The 22,649-nt window shown below is 48.3% G+C and overlaps 1 protein-coding gene across 1 annotated transcript; it reads right to left on the reverse strand.

Moving 5' to 3' along the window:
- Positions 1-1,308: 1,308 nt before the first annotated feature.
- LOC138737507 (myosin regulatory light chain 2B, cardiac muscle isoform-like) lies at positions 1,309-18,551 on the reverse strand. The gene is made up of 6 exons (XM_069888198.1): positions 18,420-18,551; positions 18,126-18,201; positions 17,917-18,021; positions 11,433-11,511; positions 3,222-3,270; positions 1,309-1,640 (listed from the first exon to the last, which is right to left on the reverse strand). Exons 1-6 carry the CDS (start codon positions 18,534-18,536, stop codon positions 1,542-1,544), a joined length of 525 nt encoding a protein of 174 aa, XP_069744299.1. The 5' UTR covers positions 18,537-18,551; the 3' UTR covers positions 1,309-1,541.
- Between the last annotated feature and the right edge of the window lie 4,098 nt (positions 18,552-22,649).

A 22,649-nucleotide genomic window follows, 5' to 3' on the forward strand; every position in this document is an offset into this window, starting at 1 on the left:
TAACCTCCTCCACCCTCCTTCCCTTTCCCTTAGCTCTCCACCCCTTTCCATTCACAGGGCTACCCCTCCTCCCCCTGCCTGATGCTGAGCCCTCCCTCCCTTCTCCTCCTATTACCTCCTGTTTTTGCGACTGTGCTCTTCCCCCCACTCCTCCCCTTTAACTTTCTTATTTGGGCGCCTGCCGACATTTTTCCAGACCTTGAGCCTGAAACGTCGGTTCTGTATCTTTATCTTTGCTATATGAAGGACACTATTTGACCTGCTGAGTTTCTCCAGCACCGTGGTTTTACTTTTTATTTCCAATAATCATTATTTATTTTCTATGGATTTACCAGATTCATAACCTGCCCTGCAGGAATTCAAACATCACATCTGGGTTCGCAGCTCAGGACACAGCCTTCTGGCTGCCAGTCAATCCAAATTTCTGCCCTAGGGTTCTGAAGGGGTTCTACCCTCTCTCTAGACAGACCCTGTTCACAGGTGTGTGTCCATGATCCCCCACTGTACACTGACCTTGTCCGTGACCCTCACTGTACACTGACCTTGTCCATGAACCTGGTGTACACTGACCTTGTCTATGACCCTCACTGTACACTGACCTTGTCCATGACCCCCCACTGTACACTGACCTTGCTCGTGACCTCCCACTGTACACTGACCTTGCCCGTGACCTCCCACTGTACACTGACCTTGTCTATGACCCCTGCTGTACACTGACCTTGTCCGTAACCCTCACTGTACACTGACCTTGTCCATGGCCCCTGCTGTACACTGATCTTGTCCGTGACCCTCACTGTACACTGACCTTGTCCATGACCCCCCACTGTACACTGACCTTGCTCGTGACCTCCCACTGTACACTGACCTTGCCCGTGACCTCCCACTGTACACTGACCTTGTCCGTGATCCCTGCTGTACACTGACCTTGTCCATGACCCCCCCCCCACTGTACACTGATCTTGACCATGACCCCGCTGTACACTGACCTTGTCCGTGATCCCTGCTGTACACTGACTTTGTCCATGACCCCTCACTGTACACTGACCTTGCCTGTGACCTCCCACTGTACACTGATCTTGTCCGTGACCCCTGTTGTACACTGATCTTGTCCGTGACCCTCGCTGTACACTGACCTTGTTTGTGACCCCCACTGTGTACTGACCTTGTCCGTGGCCCCTGCTGTACACTGACCTTAACCATGGGTCACACCCTTGTTGTATAGAAGGGTTGGATTACACCCTACACAACACGTACATACATGGTAGTAATCCTCTGAACACACCCTCCAGAAACAAACCATGATAAGAATGATGCTCAAAGAAGATTTTAATTGCAGCGGAGTGAAACCCTTGGCCAGGGTATGAACCGAGTTACAACATACTTGCACAACCAAACAGGAATCAACATTGAGATACTGGAAGTCCACACATTCACCGTGTTTGTTCAACTTGGCATCTGCGGACCTGGGTTTAATGACGTCACTTCTCATCATTCATTGCTGGGCGGGAAAATTTTCATTGTCGTAGAGAGTTCCATCACTCCTAATCCTTCCCTTCACCATGAGTGATGACGTAGCAGAGGTTTTTGTAGTCCAAATTCCCTGAAACATCTGGAGGGAAGGCCAGAAACATCTGCTCACACTAGAGGGAGGGAGGGAAATGGGAGAAAAGTCACCCCCTGCGCTGACTGACACTCCTTCAACCCACAAGCCCGCACTGCATCAGTTCACTACCTAGTCCTGACATCACATCAGAGCCTCAGTTGGGAAGGACCACCTTCTCGTAATCCAGGATAGTCAAGCAAGGGGAGCAGGTTCGGGGGCACCGGCACTCAGGCTAGTAGGTGGGTTTCAAATGGATCTGATACAAAGTGAGACATGAGGAGAGCAAACTCAGGGATAACAAAAAGGTGGGTGGTCAGTGGACAGCAGCAACTGCCATTGAATCTTTAGTGTAAACACAACCTGCATGTGTAGGGTGTGTGTGTGTGTGTGTGTGTGTGTGTGTGTGTGTGTGTGTGTGTGTGTGTGTGTGTGTGTGTGTGTGTGTGTGTGTGTGTGTGTGTGTGTGTGTGAGGGTGGGTGTCTGTAGGTGTGTGTCTGTGTGTGTGAGTGGGTGTCTGTGAGTGTGCACACATGGGGAAACATGCACAGGGAATGTGCGAGGGAACACCCAAGTGTGTGTGAGATTTTGTGTTGTGGGAGTGTGAGGGAATGTGTCCATGGATGTATTTTTATGTATGCTCAGTTTGTACAATGGTTGTAGTAAAACAATCCTGACTGAAGGAACCATTTGGATCATGAGAGGCTGTCCAGTTGGGAGGGGACAGCAGTGAGCAGCCTTTGTGTTGGGGTGGGTCACCATACTCACTGGTGGAAGATCTGTGGCAATCAGAGGACAGGGAATGTCTCTGCCTGCAATAACCCCGGGAATCATCGGCCTGGAACCTGGCCGTGACTCAGCTGGGAGTATGGTGATGTGAGGGAAGGGACATTGTGGAATGTGGGAGAGCCCCCACAAGGAGATCTGCCTCCTGCTCTCAGGCCAGTTACCTCTGCAACCCTCCCTTGGTCATGTAAACATATACAATTATAAAAATATATAAACTTACCAAAGGCATAGGTAAGATAGAGGTAGGTAAGTTATTCCCATTGGTGGGAAGTCTAGAACTAGGGAGAGAGCCTCAAGATCCAGGGTAATAGATTTAGGATGGAGACGAGGAACTGCCATGGTTAATGGCGGAAGATGATGGCACGCTATTAATAAGATTGAAAGAATTGCAAGGATGTTACCAGGACTTGAGGAACTGAGTTACAGGGGAAGGTTAAACAGGTGAGGACTTTATTCCCTGGAGTGTTGGAGAATGAGGGGAGATTTGAGAGAGGTATGTAAAATTATGAGCAGGGTTTTTTCTACTGAGGTTGGGTGAGACAAGAACTAGAGGATGTGGTGGGAGTGTGGAATGAGTTGCCAACTGAAGTAAATGTTGGCTCAATTTTGATACTGAAGATACTTAAGACAGATACATGGATGGAAGGGTTATGGAGGGTTATGGTCACCAGGAGAGGGTGCAGGGGTGCAGGCAGGTGAGGGTCCAGACAGGAGAGGGTGCAGGAGGGCAGGCAGGAGAGGGTTCAGATAAGAGGGGAGTAACTGACCACAAAGTGGCTGCCCCTTTGGAGAATGCAATCATCAAAGAGAGAATCAGATGTCCAATATTACCTCCTCTTCATTAAACCGGTCCGCTTGGGTCTTCAACATTTGCTTGATGCTGAAACAGAAGAGAGAGAGAGAGTTTACAGGGATGGGCAGGTGTGCATCAAATCACACTGTCTGTTTCAGAAGCGTTAGAGTTCAATATCTACAGAGAACAAGAAGCTTTGTTAGATGAGACCACTTGGCCCATCGTCCATGCTAACCCACACTAGATATTGGTCTCGTTTCTCTTTAAACCCCTGACTGGCATCAACATCTTTTTATTTGGGTCCTTTCCCAGGACACGGCCGGGACTATAACACACAAGAGCAAAATTAAGCCATTCGGCCCAATGAGTCCACCCTGGCTGGTTTACTATTCTTTGCAACCCCATTCTCCTGCCTTCTCCCCATAAGCCTCGATTCTCTTCCGAATCAACAATCTATTGACCTCACTCTGAAATATCCCCAATGACTTGGCCTCCACCACCGACAGCAGCAACAAATTCCACAGATTCACCCCCCTCTGGGTAAAGAACTTCCTCCTCATTTTGTTCCTAAAGGATGTGCCTTCTAGGCCCACACTCCTCCAGCATTCCACATCCTTACTCTCCAGGCCTTTTAGTATTTGATAGATTTCCGTGAAATCCCCCTCATCCTTCTATACTCCAGCAAGTAAAGCCCTGGAGCCATCAAAAGTCTTCATATGGGATGTAAGAAAATATCATGTCACCAGGAGAACGTTTAAACTCTGCACGCACAGCAGACCAGGCCAGGATTGAACCAAGGTTGTGGGAGATGAAACATAGCAGTATCTCATACCGCACTGACTATAGACCCCATTCTCACCCTGCCACCACCCCCCCCCAACTCTTCTAACCAGATCCTTCCCACTCCTTCTAAGCCCTTCTCTTCTGAGCAATAAGAGAAGGGAAAATGAACCCATGTCCTGAAAGTTAAATCAATTCAAGATAGCGTTAAACCAGTTGTTCACCATTCCCTGCGCCTGCTCCCCCATTCAAAGACCATGGTGGGGGTCGGATCGTGGTGGCAACACAACTTCCCTGTGTCAGTTTATACAGAGAGTGGTGGGTGTCTGGAATCCAGGGTGGTGGTGAGGCTGGTTCAATAGGGGCATTCAAAGCATTGGATTGCCACATGGATGTAAGGAAAATAGAGGATTATTGGTGTGAGGGTGGGAAGGATTAGGTTGCTGTGGAGTAGGTTTACCCAGGTCAGCACAACATCATGGGCTCAAGGGCCTGTACTGTGAGGTAATTGACTAATTTATGTGTTCCCCATCATCCCAACTCACCTGTAGACCAGCCAGTGTCAATAACCCCATCCACTACCAAAGATTCACCATCCTCTGAGAATAAAACCCTCCTCACCATCTCTTGGATGGAGATCTCAATCTTCCAAAACCACACATCCAGTTCAAGACCTCCTTGTGAAAAGGGCAATCTTCTCAACACTTGCCTTCTCAGCCCCACTCCAAACGGTATCCACTTACTCTTCTAAACCCCAGTCAGTGAAGGCCCAAAGTGTTCAGCTTCTCCTCATTCCCATTATCCCAGGAATGCACGTGGTGAACAATCTCCAATGCAAGAGAGACCTTCCTTAAATAATGAGGGGAACAGTGCAGTGGGGTGCAGTGTGAGCTCGTCGATACTCTTACAGTCCTGCACTTCTATAATCCATAGCCCTTGCCATGAAGGTCACAACTACTAGCCAAGCAATCCTGCACACTAACATAGAACATAGAACACTAATGGAGGGGTTTATTCTCAGAGGATGGTGAATCTTTGGTCGTGGATGGGGTTGTTGACATTGGCCCACCAACTCTCTCCTTTTATCTGCTTCCTATTAATCTCACACACCCCTTCCACCATCCTCTTCCGTCTAACTCCTGACGCAGCCACAGGGGTGCAGTGCTGCCAGAGTTCACTGGAGTGCCGCTCTGGCATCTGATCAGGCTGCTTCGGGGCCATCCAGACAGCTTGCAGTAATGGCTCAAGGCAGGAGCAATGACCGTCTTTGTTACCTATAAACCCCCACGCAGCTGGAACCACGGGCCATTGTTCCCACATTGAGCCAGCTGCCAGCTGCCGCAATTAAGTTTTGTTTTAACAAAATGTGTAAGTAAATTTTAACAGGGGGATGGCACAATTTCAGTGCCACTGGTAATCACGGCATATACAGTGATCTGAGAAGGATAGCATCATTTTGTTAAGAATAATTAAGACTATTTCAAACTTACCAAAACAGACATGCAGGGTCAGTGTCAGGAACACTCTCTTGCGGGTAGGGGGTGGGGGGGGGGGGGGTGGGCGCTGCTGTCACGCTTCCCCCTCACCACGCATGCGCCAGAAGAAACAATTTAAAATAAATGCTATAGGCCCCACAATACCTTAAGACCCTGCAATACTGACCACATTAAAATCCAGTCCTTTCCCCGCTCACTTCTCTTCCTTGCATTGCAAACATTGTCCCTTCTTCACTTGTCTCTTCTGCACAGCTTGCTTTCTCACTCTTCTTCACATCACCTGAAAATGAGTCCGTCCTCCAAGATCAGTATATGGATTCCTGTGGGGTCCTGGAATTGCAGCTTCCAAACCTGATCCTTTTATTCTACAGATTGCCTCTGATGCAACCCAAGAACCCCCCCCCCCCCCCCACCCTTCGCATTTTCCCCTTTATGTAAGGTAGGAGGTAGAACATGACAACTCAGTACAGGTCCTTTATCTTCTTCAACACCACATCCCCTGGGATGATGTGGGATTCAACCGCCCCACTCCCAAACCCCCATCCAAACCCCAATCTCACTAATGATGCCTCACCTACAAACATTCATTCAAAATCAGTGTGCTCTGTATCTGAGTGTTTTATCCCCACTTTTGTTTTCACGCATCCGTCTCCATCAGTCACAGAGAAGATAGAGTTCAGGTTAATTATGATCCGATTGTACAAGTACAACCTGACGAAACATCGCTCTCCGGTCCTCGGAGCATGCAGCCACATAACCAGACATAACACACGTATAGACAAACTATCTATGGAGGACAAATATACAAATAGCTAAATAAATATCGCTTAGTAAATATTAGTCTCAGATGGTCAGTGTAAGCAGTTCCTTTGGTCGTTCGTCCTCCTCTCAGTCCATGGGAAGAAGCTGTTCCTCAGCCTGGTGGTGCTGGCTCTAATACTCCTGTATCTCTTTCCCGATGGGAGTAACTGAAAGATGTTGTGTGCAGGGTTGGAAGGGGTCCTCAATGATTTTGTGCACCCTCTACAGACAATGATCCTGTTGATGGGCAGGGGCGAAACTCCAGTGATCTTCTCTGCTACTTTTATGGTCCTGTGGATTGAACTCCGATCCATTTCTCTGCAGCAACCATACCAAACTGTGATGCAGCCGGACAGGATGAACTCAGTAGAGCTCAGTAGAGGTTAACGTAATGGTGGCCGGTACTCTTGCCCTCTTCAGTCTTCTCAGGAAGTGCTGTTGTACCTTCCTGACAAATGAGGAGATGTTGGGTGTCCAGGATAGGCCATTAGTTAAGTGAACACCAAGGAACTGGTGCTCCCCATTCTCTCTACTACAGAGTTTTTGTTGGGTAGTGGAAGGTGGTCAATTCTGGTCCTCCTAAAGTTCACAATCATCTCCTTCATCCTGTTCACGTTGAGACTCATGTTATTACTTTTGCACCATAACCACAAGATTTTCCTCCTCTTTTCTGAAGTGTGATAATGAGATGATGGCACAATCTCTATGGATGGTCTTGCTAGCCCATCCTCTCTCTGCTAGCATTTACAACCCTCTGAGGACTTGTGATTGCTTGCTTAATCAACCCAAAGTTGTAAATTGCAGGCACAATACTTCTTTCTCTGGAACCCCCTGCGCACAGAGCTCTCCACAGTCAGCTCAATGCTATTACAGCAGCAGAAACTCAGGTTTAAATCAGCTGTTGTCAGTAAGGAGTTTGTACATTCTCCCCTTGACTGTGGGTTTTCTCCATTCCAAAGACATTTGAGGTAAGTAGGTTAATTGGTCACGTGAGTGTCTTTGGACAGCACAGGCTCGTGGGCTGGAAGGGCCTGTTACCGTGCTGTATCTCCAAATTTAATGCCTCTTCTCCATCTGACCTTTTCACCATCTCCACACATGAAGTCCTCCCATATGTCCTTTATGCTCCCTGACCATCCTTCCCCATGCATCCAGACCTTGCTCAGCGATTACTCAGACGATGAGACACACAAGGTGATGACTGAGAAGTTCCCACCCACTGCATTCTTGATGGAGAAGGGGGGAGGGGTTTCATGGGGATGTGGCTCCCCCTGCATGGAGGTTCTGTTGGGGAGCTTCAGCATGACTGCCAATCACAGTTGGTTACAACGCGACACACCCTGAGCCCAACCCCAACACAAGTCCGAACCCCAAACCATGAACCCCAAACACAGCCCTCAGCTGCGCCCGAGCCATAACATTATTCCCAACCTGAGAACTAACAATAACCACAACCACACCCTGAACCCTAACCGTAGCCCTGCCCCGAGCCCAACCCCCATCCAAATCCAGCCCCAACCCGAACAATAATCCAGACTAATCGTAGCCCAAAACCCAAATCAGCCACCATCTGAACCTAAACCATAACCCTACCAACACCTTAAACTCAGCCATACCCCCAGCCCAAAACCTATCCCTATTTCAAGCCCCAACCCTCACCACCCCAACCCCTAATTAGAGTTCGAACCCCAACTCTCACTCAAGCCCTAACCCCAACTTCTGCCCCTAACTGGGCTTCAGAGCCGCCAGGATGGCCCCAAACAAGCTCATCACAGGAGGCTGAGGATGATCCACCCCCTAATCCTCAGGCTGTAACATTCAAAGCACTTTAGCTACTAGTTTCCTCCAACATATTCCACACAAACAAAAGTTTCTTCTCATTCCTGCTCTGGACTCCAAGACACAAAAGACTCCAATCTTTTCAGAACATAGAATATCACACCACAGTACAGGCCCACCATACTGACATACTGAAAAATCTAACCCTTCCCCACCTCACACCCATAACCTTCTATTTCTCTTGCATCTATGTGCCTAAGAGTCATTTAAATGTCCAATTTGTACCAGCCCCCACCACCAGCCCTAGCCGTGCTTCCATGCACCCACTACTCTGTGTAAAAACCTACCCCTAACATCTCCCCCAAACGTTCCTTCCCTCACCTTGTCCACTGGTGTTTGCTCATCTCGCCTTAGGAAAGAGGTTCTGGCTGTCCACCCTATCCATGCCTCTATTAAGTCACCTCTCTTCCTTCATCAATCCAAAGAGAAAAGTCCTGGTTCTGTTAACCTTGCCTTGAAAGACACATTCTCCAATCCAAGCAATATCCTGGTAAATCTCCCTGCACCCTCTCCATTAGCTTCCACATCTTTCCTGTTATGTGGTGATCAGAACTGAACACAATACTCCAAGTGTGGTCTAACCAGAGTTTTATAGAGCTGCAACATTACCTCACGGCTCTTCAACTCAATCCCCTGACTAACGAAGGCCAACACACCTTACACCTTCAGAACCACCCTATCAACCTATGTAGCAAACTTGAGGGACTTGGACCTCAAAATCTCTCTGTTCCCCACACTGTTTAGAATAATGACCATATTGTGTTAACGGTATAGAAATTTAAGACACACTGCACACCCTCCAGCAATGCAACAGGCACAAATGGGAAAAGAAAGGTCAAGGAACATTTGGCAGGATGGTTAGCCTAGCGGTTAGTGCAACAGTATTACAGCACCAGTGACCTGGATTCAAATCTGTTGCTGTCTGTAAGTGTTTGTACATTCTTCCCATTTCTGCGCATTTTCCACGGGTGCTCCAGTTTCCTCCCCCATTCCAAAGATGTGGGGATTAGTAGTGAATTAGTCACATGGGTTTATTAGGTGGCAGAAGAGCCTAACTATTAAAAGACCATAAGATATAGGAGCAGAAGTAGTCCATTCGGCCCATCAAATGCACACTGCCGTTCCAACATGAGCTGATCCATTCTTCCACTCAGCCCCGCTCCCCTGTCATCTCCCCGTAACCTTTTATACCCTGATTATTCAGACACCTATTGACATCTGCCTTGTGCACCCATTGACCTGGCCTCCACAGCCGCCAATTTCAAAGAAATTCTTCAGCATCTGTTTTAAACAGGCGCCATTCAATCCTGAAGTTGTGTCCTCTTGTCCCAGACTCTCCTACCATGGGAAATAACTTTGTCACATCAGCTCAATATTCAAAATGCTTCTCATTCTTCTGAACTCCAAGGAGTACAGTCCAAGACCTGTCAGAAGTTCCTTGTGTACTTAGACCTTCAATCCAGGAACCGTTCTAGTGAATCTTCTTGGAACCCTCTCCAGCCCCAGCCCTATCCATTCGCTTTTTTAAATTATATTTCTATTTAATTTTTAAGAAAAGAATATATCTATATAGGAAAAGAGAAGGGCTCAATGAATGTATATATGAATATATATATAAATATACAAAATAAATTATATCCTTAAAATGCATATTAAACCTAGAAACAGCCTGTCCATACCTTAAGAGAAAGGAAAAGAAACAGTGGACAGAGAGGGGGAGAAGGAGAAAAAGAAAAAGAGGAAAGAGCCGGCATCAACATTTAATACAATCAAAAAATAAATTAAAAATATTAAATTACTAATAAGGGATGAAAATTAAATATAAAATATTTAATAAATAGACTAAACTATCCGGGCATTTAAAGAATCCAAATAAGGCCACCAAATATCAATAAACATGTTGTATTCATTTCTAAGATTATAAATGATTTTCTTTAGGGGTAGATGGTACAATTTTGCATTTCCATATTCCAACGATTTTAATAAATTTGGATTTACTTTTGGGGAAGTTAACATTCATGATGACCAAATTCCCCAAAAGGGACAATTGTGGATCAAGAGGGAAATCCACTTTCATTAATAATTCCCCCAAATATATCCAAAAAGGTCTTAATTTTGGATAAAAGTAGCAAGATCTATGCCACACTTAAAACACAGATTTGAGATCTCTGACTTAGTAAGAGGGGTGAGATAGAGTTGATGTAAAAAATTGAAATTTATCATTTTAGATCTTGAATTAATAAGAGCTGTTGTATGATCTAAACATAAATTTGACCAGCATTGTTGATCAATTCCAATGCCCAAATCCGATTCCCATCTCTCCCGAGATCTATGGAACCCAATTTTTGGGCCTTGATCTTGGAGCAGAGTAGAAATAAATTTAATTGTATTTCCCTTTCAAATGAGAACCTCCACGTCTGTCCACATCGGTAGGGCCCAACTTATTCCTTAAAAAAGATCGTAATTGGAGGTAGCAGAAGAATGTTCTATTAGTCTTTTTTTTTTGTTTCTCAAAAGACATACGTCACCTCTGTTGATTGTGACAATCTTCAATATACCTGATGCCATTTTGGTGCCAGGTGTTTAAAATTTTATTCCGCATCTTTTCTTAAACAAGAAGCCCAAAACTGTACCCCGTACTCCAAGTGAGGCCTCACCAGTGCCTTATAAAGCCTCAACCTCACAATTTTGTTCTTATATCTTATTCCTCTTAGATATTAATCCCAATATTTGATTTGTCTTCTTCACCTGGTTCATCTTTAATGTACCCTGCACGAGGACTCCCAAGTCCCTTTGCATCTCCGAATTTTGAATTTTCTCCCCACTCAAATAATTCCTTCTACCAAAGTGCATGACCAGACACTTTCCAAAATGGTATTTCATTTGGCCATTCTCCTAATCTCTCCAAGTCTTCCTGCTGGCTTTCCATTTCCTCCTCACGACCTGCCCCTCCACCTATCTTTGCATTATCTGCAAACTTACCCATAAAGCCATTTGTTCCGCAATTCAAATCAGTAACATGCAATGTAAAAAGAAGTGGCCCCAACACTGACCCCTGAAGAACACCACTGGTAACCAGTAGCCAATGAGAATGCTCTAATACTGTGCTGTTTCACAAAATAAATGTATCGTGGAAATTGGTCAATGACTACGCCTTCATACAGCAGTAATAGGAAATCCTTTTCCATCACGGTCCTTGTGAAGACCACGACTAAAGATGAACACTTCCAACTAAAGGGAACACTGATGTTGGTAAACGTTGACTATGTGCCTTGGATGATGTCTCTGCCGCAATCTCCTGTGGTGCAAAGTTTCTGAATGCTTTAGACTTACTAATCTGCTTTGATGTGGCCCTTGGCATCCTGATCAAAAATCTTGAAAGCGTTGAGAATTGTCTCCTCTGCATCAGCACCTGTAGAACATCACAGGAAGAAATAGATCAGAATCGTTGGTGGTTCAGGTATGGCTGCATTTGTTTATTTTTGGCTCTCGTTTTAATCTTTGGGTCCTTTTCAACTGACAGAGACACTCCACGAGGGCTGCCACTGAGGGGAGAGGATGTCACAGTGATGTGCACTGTTTAACTTGAAGGAGATCGCTCCAGGGTAAGGTGTCCACTCAGACAGTGGAAAACAACCCAGAGCACTGTGAGCTAAGCCGTATCCCACACTGCTCCTCTTTCTTCAGATCTTTCCTGCTGGTTGAATAATTCTAGCAGCTTGTGTTTCATTCCAGATTTCTGACACCTGGGCGGTTTTGTCTTAACTTTCATTCAGGTGAAGCTTTCCCTTTTTCCCACATTCTCTGTGGAAATGGTCACAGCTCTGGCCACTTGCCACAAACTGGCACCAAGATTCCTTTCTGGAGCATTCTGAGCTATAATGCTAGATTTTCGCTGCAACTGGCCTAGTAAAAAGCCTCAAATTTGGGGATCTTTGTTACCATGTTCATCCTGATCTGAGGTAGAATCTTTTGTGCACTTACAACCAGTTTGACTTTGGTTCTGCAATGCTGGGCTCTCTCTCTCTCCCTGCTCTGTGATGCTGGGCTCTCTCTCTCTCTCTCTCCCTGCCCTGCGATGCTGGGCTCTCTCTCTCTCTCCCTGCCCTGCGATGCTGGGCTCTCTCTCTCTCTCTCTCCCTGCCCTGCAATGCTGGGCTCTCTCTCTCTTCCTGCCCTGCCCTGCGATGCTGGGCTCTCTCTCTCTCTCTCTCCCTGCCCCGTGATGCTGGGCTCTCTCTCTCTCCCTGCCTGTGATGCTGAGCTCTCACTCCCTGCCCCATGATGCTTGCCTCCTTCCCTCTGCCCCACAATGCTGGGTGCTCTTTCCCTGCCCTCTGTGACCATTTCAAGCTGGGGTGCTCAGAGACCACAATACCTGCACAATCGATGTCTATCAAGTACAAATCTGCCACTGAATTTCCTCCAAGTTCATCCTTTCACACAATATATTTGATGAAACTGTTTTTTTTTACATGCACGAAGTAGTTTAACCCCAAAAAAAAGTGTAAATTGGTTCATTTCAGTTGGTCGAATATGAAGGCAGAGCTCAGTGTTAGTGGGGGGGGGGGGGTGGGGTGGGAGGTGTCTGAGCAGTGTGGAAGAATGGGGAGATCTTGGGATCCATATCTACAGGACACTCAAAACTGCTCCATAGGCTGTTAGTGTTGTTAAGAAGGTGAATGGTGTGTTGGCCATTAATCGTGGGGTCGATTTCAGGAGCCATGTTACAAGCTGGAAAAGACCTTGATTAGACCCCACTTGGAATATTGCATTCTGTTCTAGTTCATTACTGGAAAGATGTGGAATGTTATGGCGAGGGTGCTGGAGATTTACAAGGACACTGTCTGAATTGGAGAGCTTGCCTTTGAATGAACTTGGTCTTTTCTCCTTGGAACAACAGAGAATGAGGATGACCTGATAGAAGTGTACAAGATAATAAGAGGTATTATTGTGTGGACGGCCAGCAGCTTCCCCCTCCCCACCCCCAAAGTTGAAATGGTTTTAAGATTATTGGGAATGAGTACAGAGGGGGATATAAGGGGTAAGTTCTGCTGCCAGCAATGGTGATGAAGGCAGGCACAACAGGAGACTGTTAGATAGATACATAGACAGAGAAAAATGGAGGGTTATGCAGTAAGGAAAGTTGGAGCAGTTGTTCGTGTAGTTGGCACAACACTGAGCCAAAGGGCCTGTGCTGAGGTGTAGATTTCTATGTTTTATATGAGGAATTTTAGTTTGATTTGGACATCATGTATGGCACAGACACAAGCTTTGTATTTTATGCCCTCCTGGAAAGAACACGGTCTCAAACAAAGGAGTGCCCTCAATCAATGCTCCTAGACTGAGCCATGGTACAATTGGAATGAGGGTGCACAAACTCACCAGTCATCTGCACAGCACTCTCCCCTCCAATCTCTAACAGCAAGAAGGTAGGTGGAGGAGCAGGTAGTGTAGAGGAAACAGGGAGGTTGTAGAAGGACTTAGACAGATTAGGAGAATTGAGTAGAGAACTGGCAAATGAAATATAATGGCAGAGAGTGTGTGGCTTTCCGAAAATTGTTGATGCTTCATTATTGGTTCATATGTTCTGGACTTGCCCTAGTCTAGAAAAAATCTAGAAAGACATCTTTCAAAGTTTATTGGTGATTCTCAAGTTCAAATTAGAACCTTGCCCTCTATTCGGATCATTTCAAAATGATGATGTTTTACTGACTCCAACATAAAACCAAATTTTATCCTTTACCTCACCGATGGCCAGACGTGCAATTTTGATTAAATGGAAAGACAATACTCCACCTACACACACACACACACACACAATGGTTAAAGGATATTATGTCTTATCTAAGTCAAGAAAAAAAATTAGGTATGCCATTAAAGATTCTAGTATTGAATTCCAAAATACATGGGGCCCATTTATGGACTATTATCATAACCTATAGAATTTGGGTGTTTCGATGCTCTGCTGCTGTGCTCTCTAGTTCTAGGTTCGTGTCACCTGATTCCCATGTATCTTTTTTTCAAACCTTGCTTAGCGGTCGGGGTTTCGATTTATAAGGTTTCTTTTTCTTTTTTTTAAGCTTGGGATTTTCTTTTTTTTCCTTTCTTTTGATTTTGATACTATAATAAATAACTGTTTTGTTCAACTGTGAATAAGGTAAATATGAATAAAATTATTATAGAAGGAGAAGAGGAGGAAGAGGATTGTAAACTTTTTTTGTTGTTAAATCTTACTCTATTGTTATGATTGTTTTCTGGATTTTCTTATTATGAATGTTTTAATTTTTTTCTTTCCTGAATTCTGTAGTGCATTGTATAATTGTTCTGTTCAATTGTTTATATTGTAAATCCCCAATAAAATATTTTTTTTAAAAAAGGAAATTGTTTGGTCATGCACTTTGGTAGAAAAATAAATGGACAGACTATTTTCTAAATGGGGAGAAAACTGGAAATTCCCAGATGCAAAGGGACTGGGTGTCCTTGTGCAGGACAGCCTGAAGGTAAACTTGGAGATTGAGGAGGTGGTGAAGGAGTCAAATGCGATGCTGACGTTCATTTCAAGAGGAATCGAATATAAGAGCAGGGATGTGATGATGAGGCTTTGTAAGGAATTGGTGAGATCTCACGGAGTGTTGTGAGTAGATTTAGGCTCCTCATTTCAGAAAGGGTTTGCTGTCTTTGGAGAAGGTCAGAGGAAGTTCACATGGATGATTCGAGGAATGAAAGGATCATCATATGAGGTGCATTTGACTGTTCTCGTACACGTTGGAATTTAGGAGAATGGGGGAATCTCATTGAAATATTCCAAATGTTAAAAGGCAGAGGAGATGTTGAAAGGTTGTTTCCCGTGGTGGAAGAGTCTAGGAGACAAGGATGACCAACTTCAGGATTGAAGGGCATCTACTTAGAAGAGATGCGGAGGAATTTCTTCAGCCAGAAGGTGGAAAATCTCTGAAGTTGTGGAGGCCAGGTCATTGGGGGGGTATTTAGGTTCTTGATTAGCAAGGACATCAAAGGTTATGGGGAGAAGCCGGGTGGTGGGGCTGAGTGGGAAAATGGATGGGCAGAATAGCCTATTTCTGCTCCTATTTCTTATGGTATCGCGCTCCCCAAGGGATCAATCAGGTGGATGATCAGCCTAAATAAAACAACAAATCATTAATGGGACAAAGATTTGCATTGTGGTTATTGAGAGGTCTGCAAATGCTAGAAAACTGGAGCAACATACAAAATGTTGGAGGAGCTCAGCATGTCAGGCAGCATCCACGGAAGGCAGTAGACCAGGAGTGTCAAACTCAAATTCACAGAGGGCCAAAATTAAAAACTTGGACTAAGTCGTGGGCCAAACTAAATATTTATTGAAAATTTTCAATAACATCTGCATGTTTTCTCTTCTTTCAACATATGTAATGTTAAACTTTTTCTTATTAAAATAAAGGTTTAATAATAATTTTGGTTAAACTCTTTCCAGAAGAAGCATTAACAAATGAGAAATAAAATATTCAATAAATAATATTTCTCTATAGCCTTTAAGCTCCTTTTAAATGTATTTTTTTTTCCCCACAAGTCAACAAGTCAAAAAAAGAACAACTTGCTTCAATGAAAATCCAATCTTTCAATTATGAACAGTCCAAAGTTGACCAAAGAAAACATTAATCCAAGCTTAGCTTGCTACACTGTGGTTTACTCTGATGCACCTGGGTCTAAAGCAGATACTTGGCATCTCTCCTTAAATGCCTCCCACCTGTCTTGAAAGGTCCTGTTTTCTGTCTTTGGTTTGGCCATTTTTCGTAAGGGGTTTATTACACGCGAGTTGGGCGACAGGTTGCAGATGCTAATAAAAGTAAAGAGAGGAGGTGGGGGCGATTAGTGGGCTGACGGGCCGGTGCCAATGCATTTGCAAAGCATTCTGGGATTTGTAGTATTAGCTGTGCATGCGCTATACTGGAGCGGCGGCCAGTGGGCCAGCTCTAATACATATTTGATATGATCTTGCGGGACAAATATAATTATATCACAGGCCAAATTTGGCCTGCGGACCTGAGTTTGACATGTGTGCAGTAGACAGTTAACGTTTCGGGCAGAAACCCTTCATCAAGAATCAGCATGAAGGGTTTCAGACTGAAATATAGACTGCCTATTGCCTTCCACGGATGATAATGCTATTGTTGATTGTCATACACATTGTGCAGTGCACAGATGCACTGAAATTCTTACTTGCTGCAGCCAGAGGTTCTTCGTAGAAAAAAAAACTATAACAGTAATCTTAATTGAATGAAAAGAAAAAATAAATACATAAGATAGAAAATAAATTCAAGATTCAATTTATTGTCGTTATAATAAAACAGGGTTAAATTACACCAAATTACACCAAAACTAAAAACTAAAACTAATCAAGGTGACCTTATATAATAATCAATCATGTGGAACCACTGGCGACCCCTGGAGAACAGGCAATGAACCACCGGAACCTACAGTCATTGTTAATTCTTCCAATTGTAAAAGGATTTAAAGAATGAGCCCCACAATTTCATACATTGAAACTTTCTATCTTTGATATTATATCTTATTTTCTCTAAGCTTAAATAGGACATTACATCATGTAACCATTGTGTATGAGTAGGGGATGGATCATCTTTCTATTTCAATCAAATTGCTTGTCTGGCTACCTTACAGTCAGAGAAAGAGAAGCAAAGGAGATCCCCCCTAGAGTCACCGGGTGTCCGTAGGTTCGCCTCCAGTGCTCCTGCTGCCTCCGCAGCCACATTGGCATCCTGAGCTCCAGCTCTGAACCTCTGATACGATTAGCCCTTCCCCACCCCCGGCCCCCTCTCGTGTCCCGGTTCCAATACCTGGTACCGCTTCAGTCAGTTTCGAGCCAGACTCCAGCAGCCCACAGGCTCCATGGGTTCCTCGCCTCGAGTCACCAGCAGCCCGCCACTGGTATGGGTCCTTCAGCTGCAGAATCCCCTCACCGACCCGCCGCCGTGGTCACACTGACCCATGGGTTGCCTCCTCTGCATCTGCTTCTCAGACGGGGTTGGGGGGGGTGATCTCCCCATTTTCTGGTCTCCTGCACCAGTCCTCTGCTTCCCTGAAGTTTGCAGAATCCCCGGGGCTGCTGCTGCCGATCATAACCGCCACCTTCAGCTCTTTGGCACAGACCCCGTGTTGCCTGTATGATGGCATTCGGACTGGGCAGTTGGTCCCAGTGGGAGCCCTGTGTCCCCACTCCCCACAGGTTTGCACCAACAATAGTGCTGCCACGGTTAAACAGGAAAGACTACAAACTCAGCGATTGTGGTACAATTTATAAATGTGCTGAGAAAACTCAGTAGGTCACACAGCGTTTCTAGGAAGGGATATAACAAACCTTTGCTTCCTGTTGGGTTTCTCCTGCACTTTTCTGCATTGCAATAAATAGTCACAGTCACCCCAATACATGAAAGTGTGACTTACATTCGTGCAAATCGTCCTTTTGTGGTACTGGAGCAGCCCCTTATTAGTGTAAGGGACTGATCACCATTGGAAAGAAACTGTTCTTGAACCCTGAGGTGTTGGCTGCTTTCTTGAGGCAGTACCTAACATAGATGTGTTCAGTGGAGGGGATGGGAGGTGATGGACCTGCCTATGTTCACTATCTCCTGAAGCCTTCTGCATTCCTGCTGTTTGACCTACTCAGCATGTTGTGTGTTGCTCCAGTATCGGCACTGCTTGGGAGAGCAGACAGGTCCAGCTTGTGGGGAGGGGAGGCCTAGTATTGGCAATCACCCCAATTCACCTTCATCCCTCCCTTCACTCTTGCCCAGTTTACCTTTCAGCTTCTCCCCGAACATTGTGAGGAAGACAGTGAAGTTGATCGGTCCAGGAGCCTGGTTCAACATCTCATCCAACTCCTCATTCTTCACATTCAGACGACCTGGTGGGGTGGTGGGTGGGTGGGGGGGGGGGGGGGAGAGCAACACAGAGTCAATCCAGACTCCTCGGACAAGTCTCCAAGCACTGTAGAAAGCGCTCTCTTACCCAGAGCAGCGAAGGTGCCTCTCAAATCCTCCTTGTTGATGAAGCCATCTCTATTCTGGTCCATGATAGTGAACGCCTGCAGGACAGCGAAGTGAAGAGCAAGTTAGCTTTCCATGTCTGATTATTAGCCATCGAGATGCAGCTAAGAATGGTTATTACCAAACATCTCCTCCCTCAGGCATTTGCACATGTTCTCAATTAACCTATTGCATCGTCCCTCCAGGGGGGAGACCGAGTAGGACTTCCCTTCCCTGCGAACTTGTGGTCTGGGGTCTGAGACACTCCTGCCCTCACCTCCCGGAACTCCTGGATCCGAGTCTGGTCGAACATGGAGAAGACATTGGAGCTTCCCTGGTCTGTCTTCTTCTTCACCTTTTTTGGAGCCTGAAGAAGAAAACAAGGTGAACGCATCAACCCTGGGGCCAGCGAGGTGGGGGGGGGGGGGAATGGGATAGAGGGGAAGAGAGGAGAGGAGGGGGCAAGAAGGTGGGGAGGAGTCAGAGATGGGTTGGAGGGGAGGGAGGTGTGGAGCGGGGAAGAACGATGGTGTGGGGGCAGGGGATGGGGGAGGGAGGGAGGGAATGGTGGGCAGAGGCGCGGGGAGAGAGGGGGGGCGCGGGGAGAGGGGGGGCGCGGGGAGAGGGGGGGCGCGGGGAGAGGGGGGGCGCGGGGAGAGGGGGGGCGCGGGGAGAGGGGGGGCGCGGGGAGAGGGGGGCGCGGGGAGAGGGGGGCGCGGGGAGAGGGGGGCGCGGGGAGAGGGGGGGCGCGGGGAGAGGGGGGGCGCGGGGAGGGGGGGGCGCGGGGAGGGGGGGGCGCGGGGAGGGGGGGGCGCGGGGAGGGGGGGGCGCGGGGAGAGAGGGGGGGCGCGGGGAGAGAGGGGGGGCGCGGGGAGAGAGGGGGGGCGCGGGGAGAGAGGGGGGGCGCGGGGAGAGAGGGGGGGCGCGGGGAGAGAGGGGGGGCGCGGGGAGAGAGGGGGGGCGCGGGGAGAGAGGGGGGGCGCGGGGAGAGAGGGGGGGCGCGGGGAGAGAGGGGGGCGCGGGGAGAGAGGGGGGGCGCGGGGAGAGAGGGGGGGCGCGGGGAGAGAGGGGGGGCGCGGGGAGAGAGGGGGGGCGCGGGGAGAGAGGGGGGGCGAGGGGAGAGAGAGGGGGCGCGGGGAGAGAGTGGGGGCGCGGGGAGAGAGTGGGGGCGCGGGGAGAGAGTGGGGGCGCGGGGAGAGAGAGGGGGCGCGGGGAGAGAGAGGGGGCGCGGGGAGAGAGAGGGGGCGCGGGGAGAGAGAGGGGGCGCGGGGAGAGAGAGGGGGCGCGGGGAGAGAGAGGGGGCGCGGGGAGAGAGAGGGGGCGCGGGGAGAGAGGGGGGCGCGGGGAGAGAGGGGGGGCGCGGGGAGAGAGAGGGGGCGCGGGGAGAGAGAGGGGGCGCGGGGAGAGAGAGGGGGCGCGGGGAGAGAGAGGGGGCGCGGGGAGAGAGGGGGGCGCGGGGAGAGAGGGGGGGCGCGGGGAGAGAGGGGGGCGCGGGGAGAGAGGGGGGCGCGGGGAGAGAGAGGGGGGCGCGGGGAGAGAGAGGGGGCGCGGGGAGAGAGAGGGGGCGCGGGGAGAGAGTGGGGGCGCGGGGAGAGAGTGGGGGCGCGGGGAGAGAGTGGGGGCGCGGGGAGAGAGTGGGGGCGCGGGGAGAGAGTGGGGGCGCGGGGAGAGAGTGGGGGCGCGGGGAGAGAGTGGGGGCGCGGGGAGAGAGTGGGGGCGCGGGGAGTGAGTGGGGGCGCGGGGAGTGAGTGGGGGCGCGGGGAGAGAGTGGGGGCGCGGGGAGAGAGTGGGGGCGCGGGGAGAGAGTGGGGGCGCGGGGAGAGAGTGGGGGCGCGGGGAGAGAGTGGGGGCGCGGGGAGAGAGTGGGGGCGCGGGGAGAGAGTGGGGGCGCGGGGAGAGAGGGAGGGGCGCGGGGAGAGAGGGAGGGGGCGCGGGGAGAGAGGTGGGAGCGAGAGGAAGGGGTGCCTGGCTGCTTCTCACCATGCTGCGCTCCCGAGCCAGCGGCAGCTCCTCCTTTATATCTGCGCGGCTGAGGGTAAAAATACCTCGTTGGGTGCGATGCGGACGGAGGGTCAGGTGGCGGCCCGGACTTCGGTGACCTTCGGGAGTGCAGGGGGGTACTCCGAGCCTTCCATCAGGACGGAATGGGACTGACTGAACCGGGAACAGGTTTCTCCGTCAGATCAATGATCAATGCTGGTGTCTGCGAAGTCATTTGGAATTATATCCTGTTAACTTAATGAGATAAATATTTAGCGATGCCCCGTGGGTCCGGGTGCCCATGCACGGAAGGGATCGCTGTACCTCGTGTCCCTCTCTCCCTCAGCCCGGACACAACCCGGAGAATTTGCCCTGGGGTTTGGAGGTGAGATCAGTGAGTGGGAATCGAACTCACTTTTGCGGCTGGGACAGGGGGTTCTTGACCTGGCTCTGCACCCTCCACACAGACTGCACCTGATGCAGGTGGTTCCTTCTCCACTGAGGTGGGGAGGGCGGACACCCGGGGGGTTGGTATGAGGTCGGAGGGATGCACCCTTGCTGGCGAGGGAGGCAGGTGGGAGCGCCGTGGGCTTTGTCTGCCTGCCTGTCCGTGGCTCTGCGTGGCCCTACCACCCCGCACACAGCATCTGCCAGTGATACAGGAGTATCAGAGCCAGAACCACCAAGCTGAGGAACACTTTCTTCCTACAGGAAGTGAGAACTGTAAAAACAAAGCTTTCTGTGAGATACTGTTTATTTTAATATTTGTTCTGAGTATATGTATCATTGCCTGTATCTACATGTGCTTGCATAGTTCTGCACCGTGGACTGGAGAACGCTGTTTCCTCGGGCTGTACTGGTACAATGGATGACAAATGTACTTGAATATGTCCACAGTGATCCCTAACCACAAATTGAATCCACAAACCTTCCTGAAATTAGTGCAGTGCAGTTAGCGTAGCAGTTAATGCGATGTTGCTACAGCGCCAGAATCTCAGCTTCAAAATCGATACTGCCTGTGAGGAGTTTGTACGTTCTCCCCGTGACCAAGTGGGTTTCCTCTGGGGGCTCCGGTTTCCACCCACATTCAAGAGTGGATTTGGGCAGGGGCTTGTGGGCCAGAAGGGTCTGGTATTATGCTGGATCTCTAAATTAAATCTGTCTATTCGATAAATGAACGTTTGCCTGGATGCTTCACCAGGTCACAAGGGCCTGGTGGTACTAGAATGTGCAGGTCAAAGATAACAGACTATTTTCTAAATGGATAGAAAATTGAAAATACCCAGAGAGCAGAGGGACCTGGGCGTCCTTGTGCGGGACAGCCTGGAGGTAACTTGCACGTTGAGTCAGTGGTGTAAAAGGCAAATGCCTTTCAAAAAGAATAAAAGAGCAGGGATGTGATGTTGTGGCCTTATATGGCACTGGTAAGACCTAATTTGGAGTATTGTGAGCAGTTTTGATCTCCTCATTTAAGAAAGGATGTGCTGATGAAAAAGGGTTCGGATGTGGTTCATAAGGAAGATTCTGGGAATTAAAAGATTATCAAATGAGAAGCAGGTGACAGCTCTTGGCCTATATTTGTTAGAATTTAGGAGACTGAGAGGGAGAGCAGATTTCGATGAAACATTTTGAATGTGGAAAGGCATGGACAGAGTAGATGTTAGAAAGGTTGTTTCCCCAAGGTGGGAAAGTCAAGGACAAGAGGGCAAAACTTCAGGATTGAAGGGCGTCCACTTAGAGCAGAGATGTGGAGGAATTTCATTCGCCAGAAGGTGGTTAATCTGTGGAATTTGTTGCCACACGTGGTTGTGGAGGCCAGGTGTATTTGAGGCAGAGATTGATAGGTTCTTGATTAGCCAGGGCATCAAGGAGAAGGCCAGGCAAATGGAGCTGAGTGGTAAAATGTATCAGCTCATGATACATTTGGGAAGCAGACTCGATGAGCTGAATAACTTATTTCTGCTCCTATGTCTTATGGTCTTAAGGTCTTATCTCATCTGATTCTACTGATCAGATCCCAACACTGGCAGCCTTCGTCTCGAATCACCCACTCCTCCTCTCTGACTCAGCTTCCCCCATCCATTCCCTTGGTTTTTAAAGTTAAATGTAAAATAGTGATAGGTTTTTCTCGGCCCCTGGGCCCGTCAATTACACCAAATTAACCTACAAGACCCAATAGGTTTTGAACAGTGCAAGGAATCTAGGGAAATGCCCCACATACACATGGGGAAAATGTACAAGCTCCCTGCAGACAGCGAGGGATTCAAACTCGGGTCGCTGGCACTGTGACAGTACTGCGCTAACCGTGCTGCCTTTTATTTTACCACTTGCTCCTTTGGTCTCTGACATCTGCCAATCTCAGCCTCTCTCCCCATCATATTTCACCTCTCCCTGCTTCCTCATTCCCACATGGGGCCCCTGTCCCATCCTGTCCTCATGACCCTAAGTTCATTGATATTATGGCTTTATTCATGCATCACACGACCAACACAAGTTTCCTGGGACAGACACCTCTCCGCATTCTTTC

This window comes from Narcine bancroftii, chromosome 6 (genome assembly GCF_036971445.1).
Source record: "Narcine bancroftii isolate sNarBan1 chromosome 6, sNarBan1.hap1, whole genome shotgun sequence".
In the NCBI taxonomy this organism is placed as follows: domain Eukaryota; kingdom Metazoa; phylum Chordata; class Chondrichthyes; order Torpediniformes; family Narcinidae; genus Narcine; species Narcine bancroftii.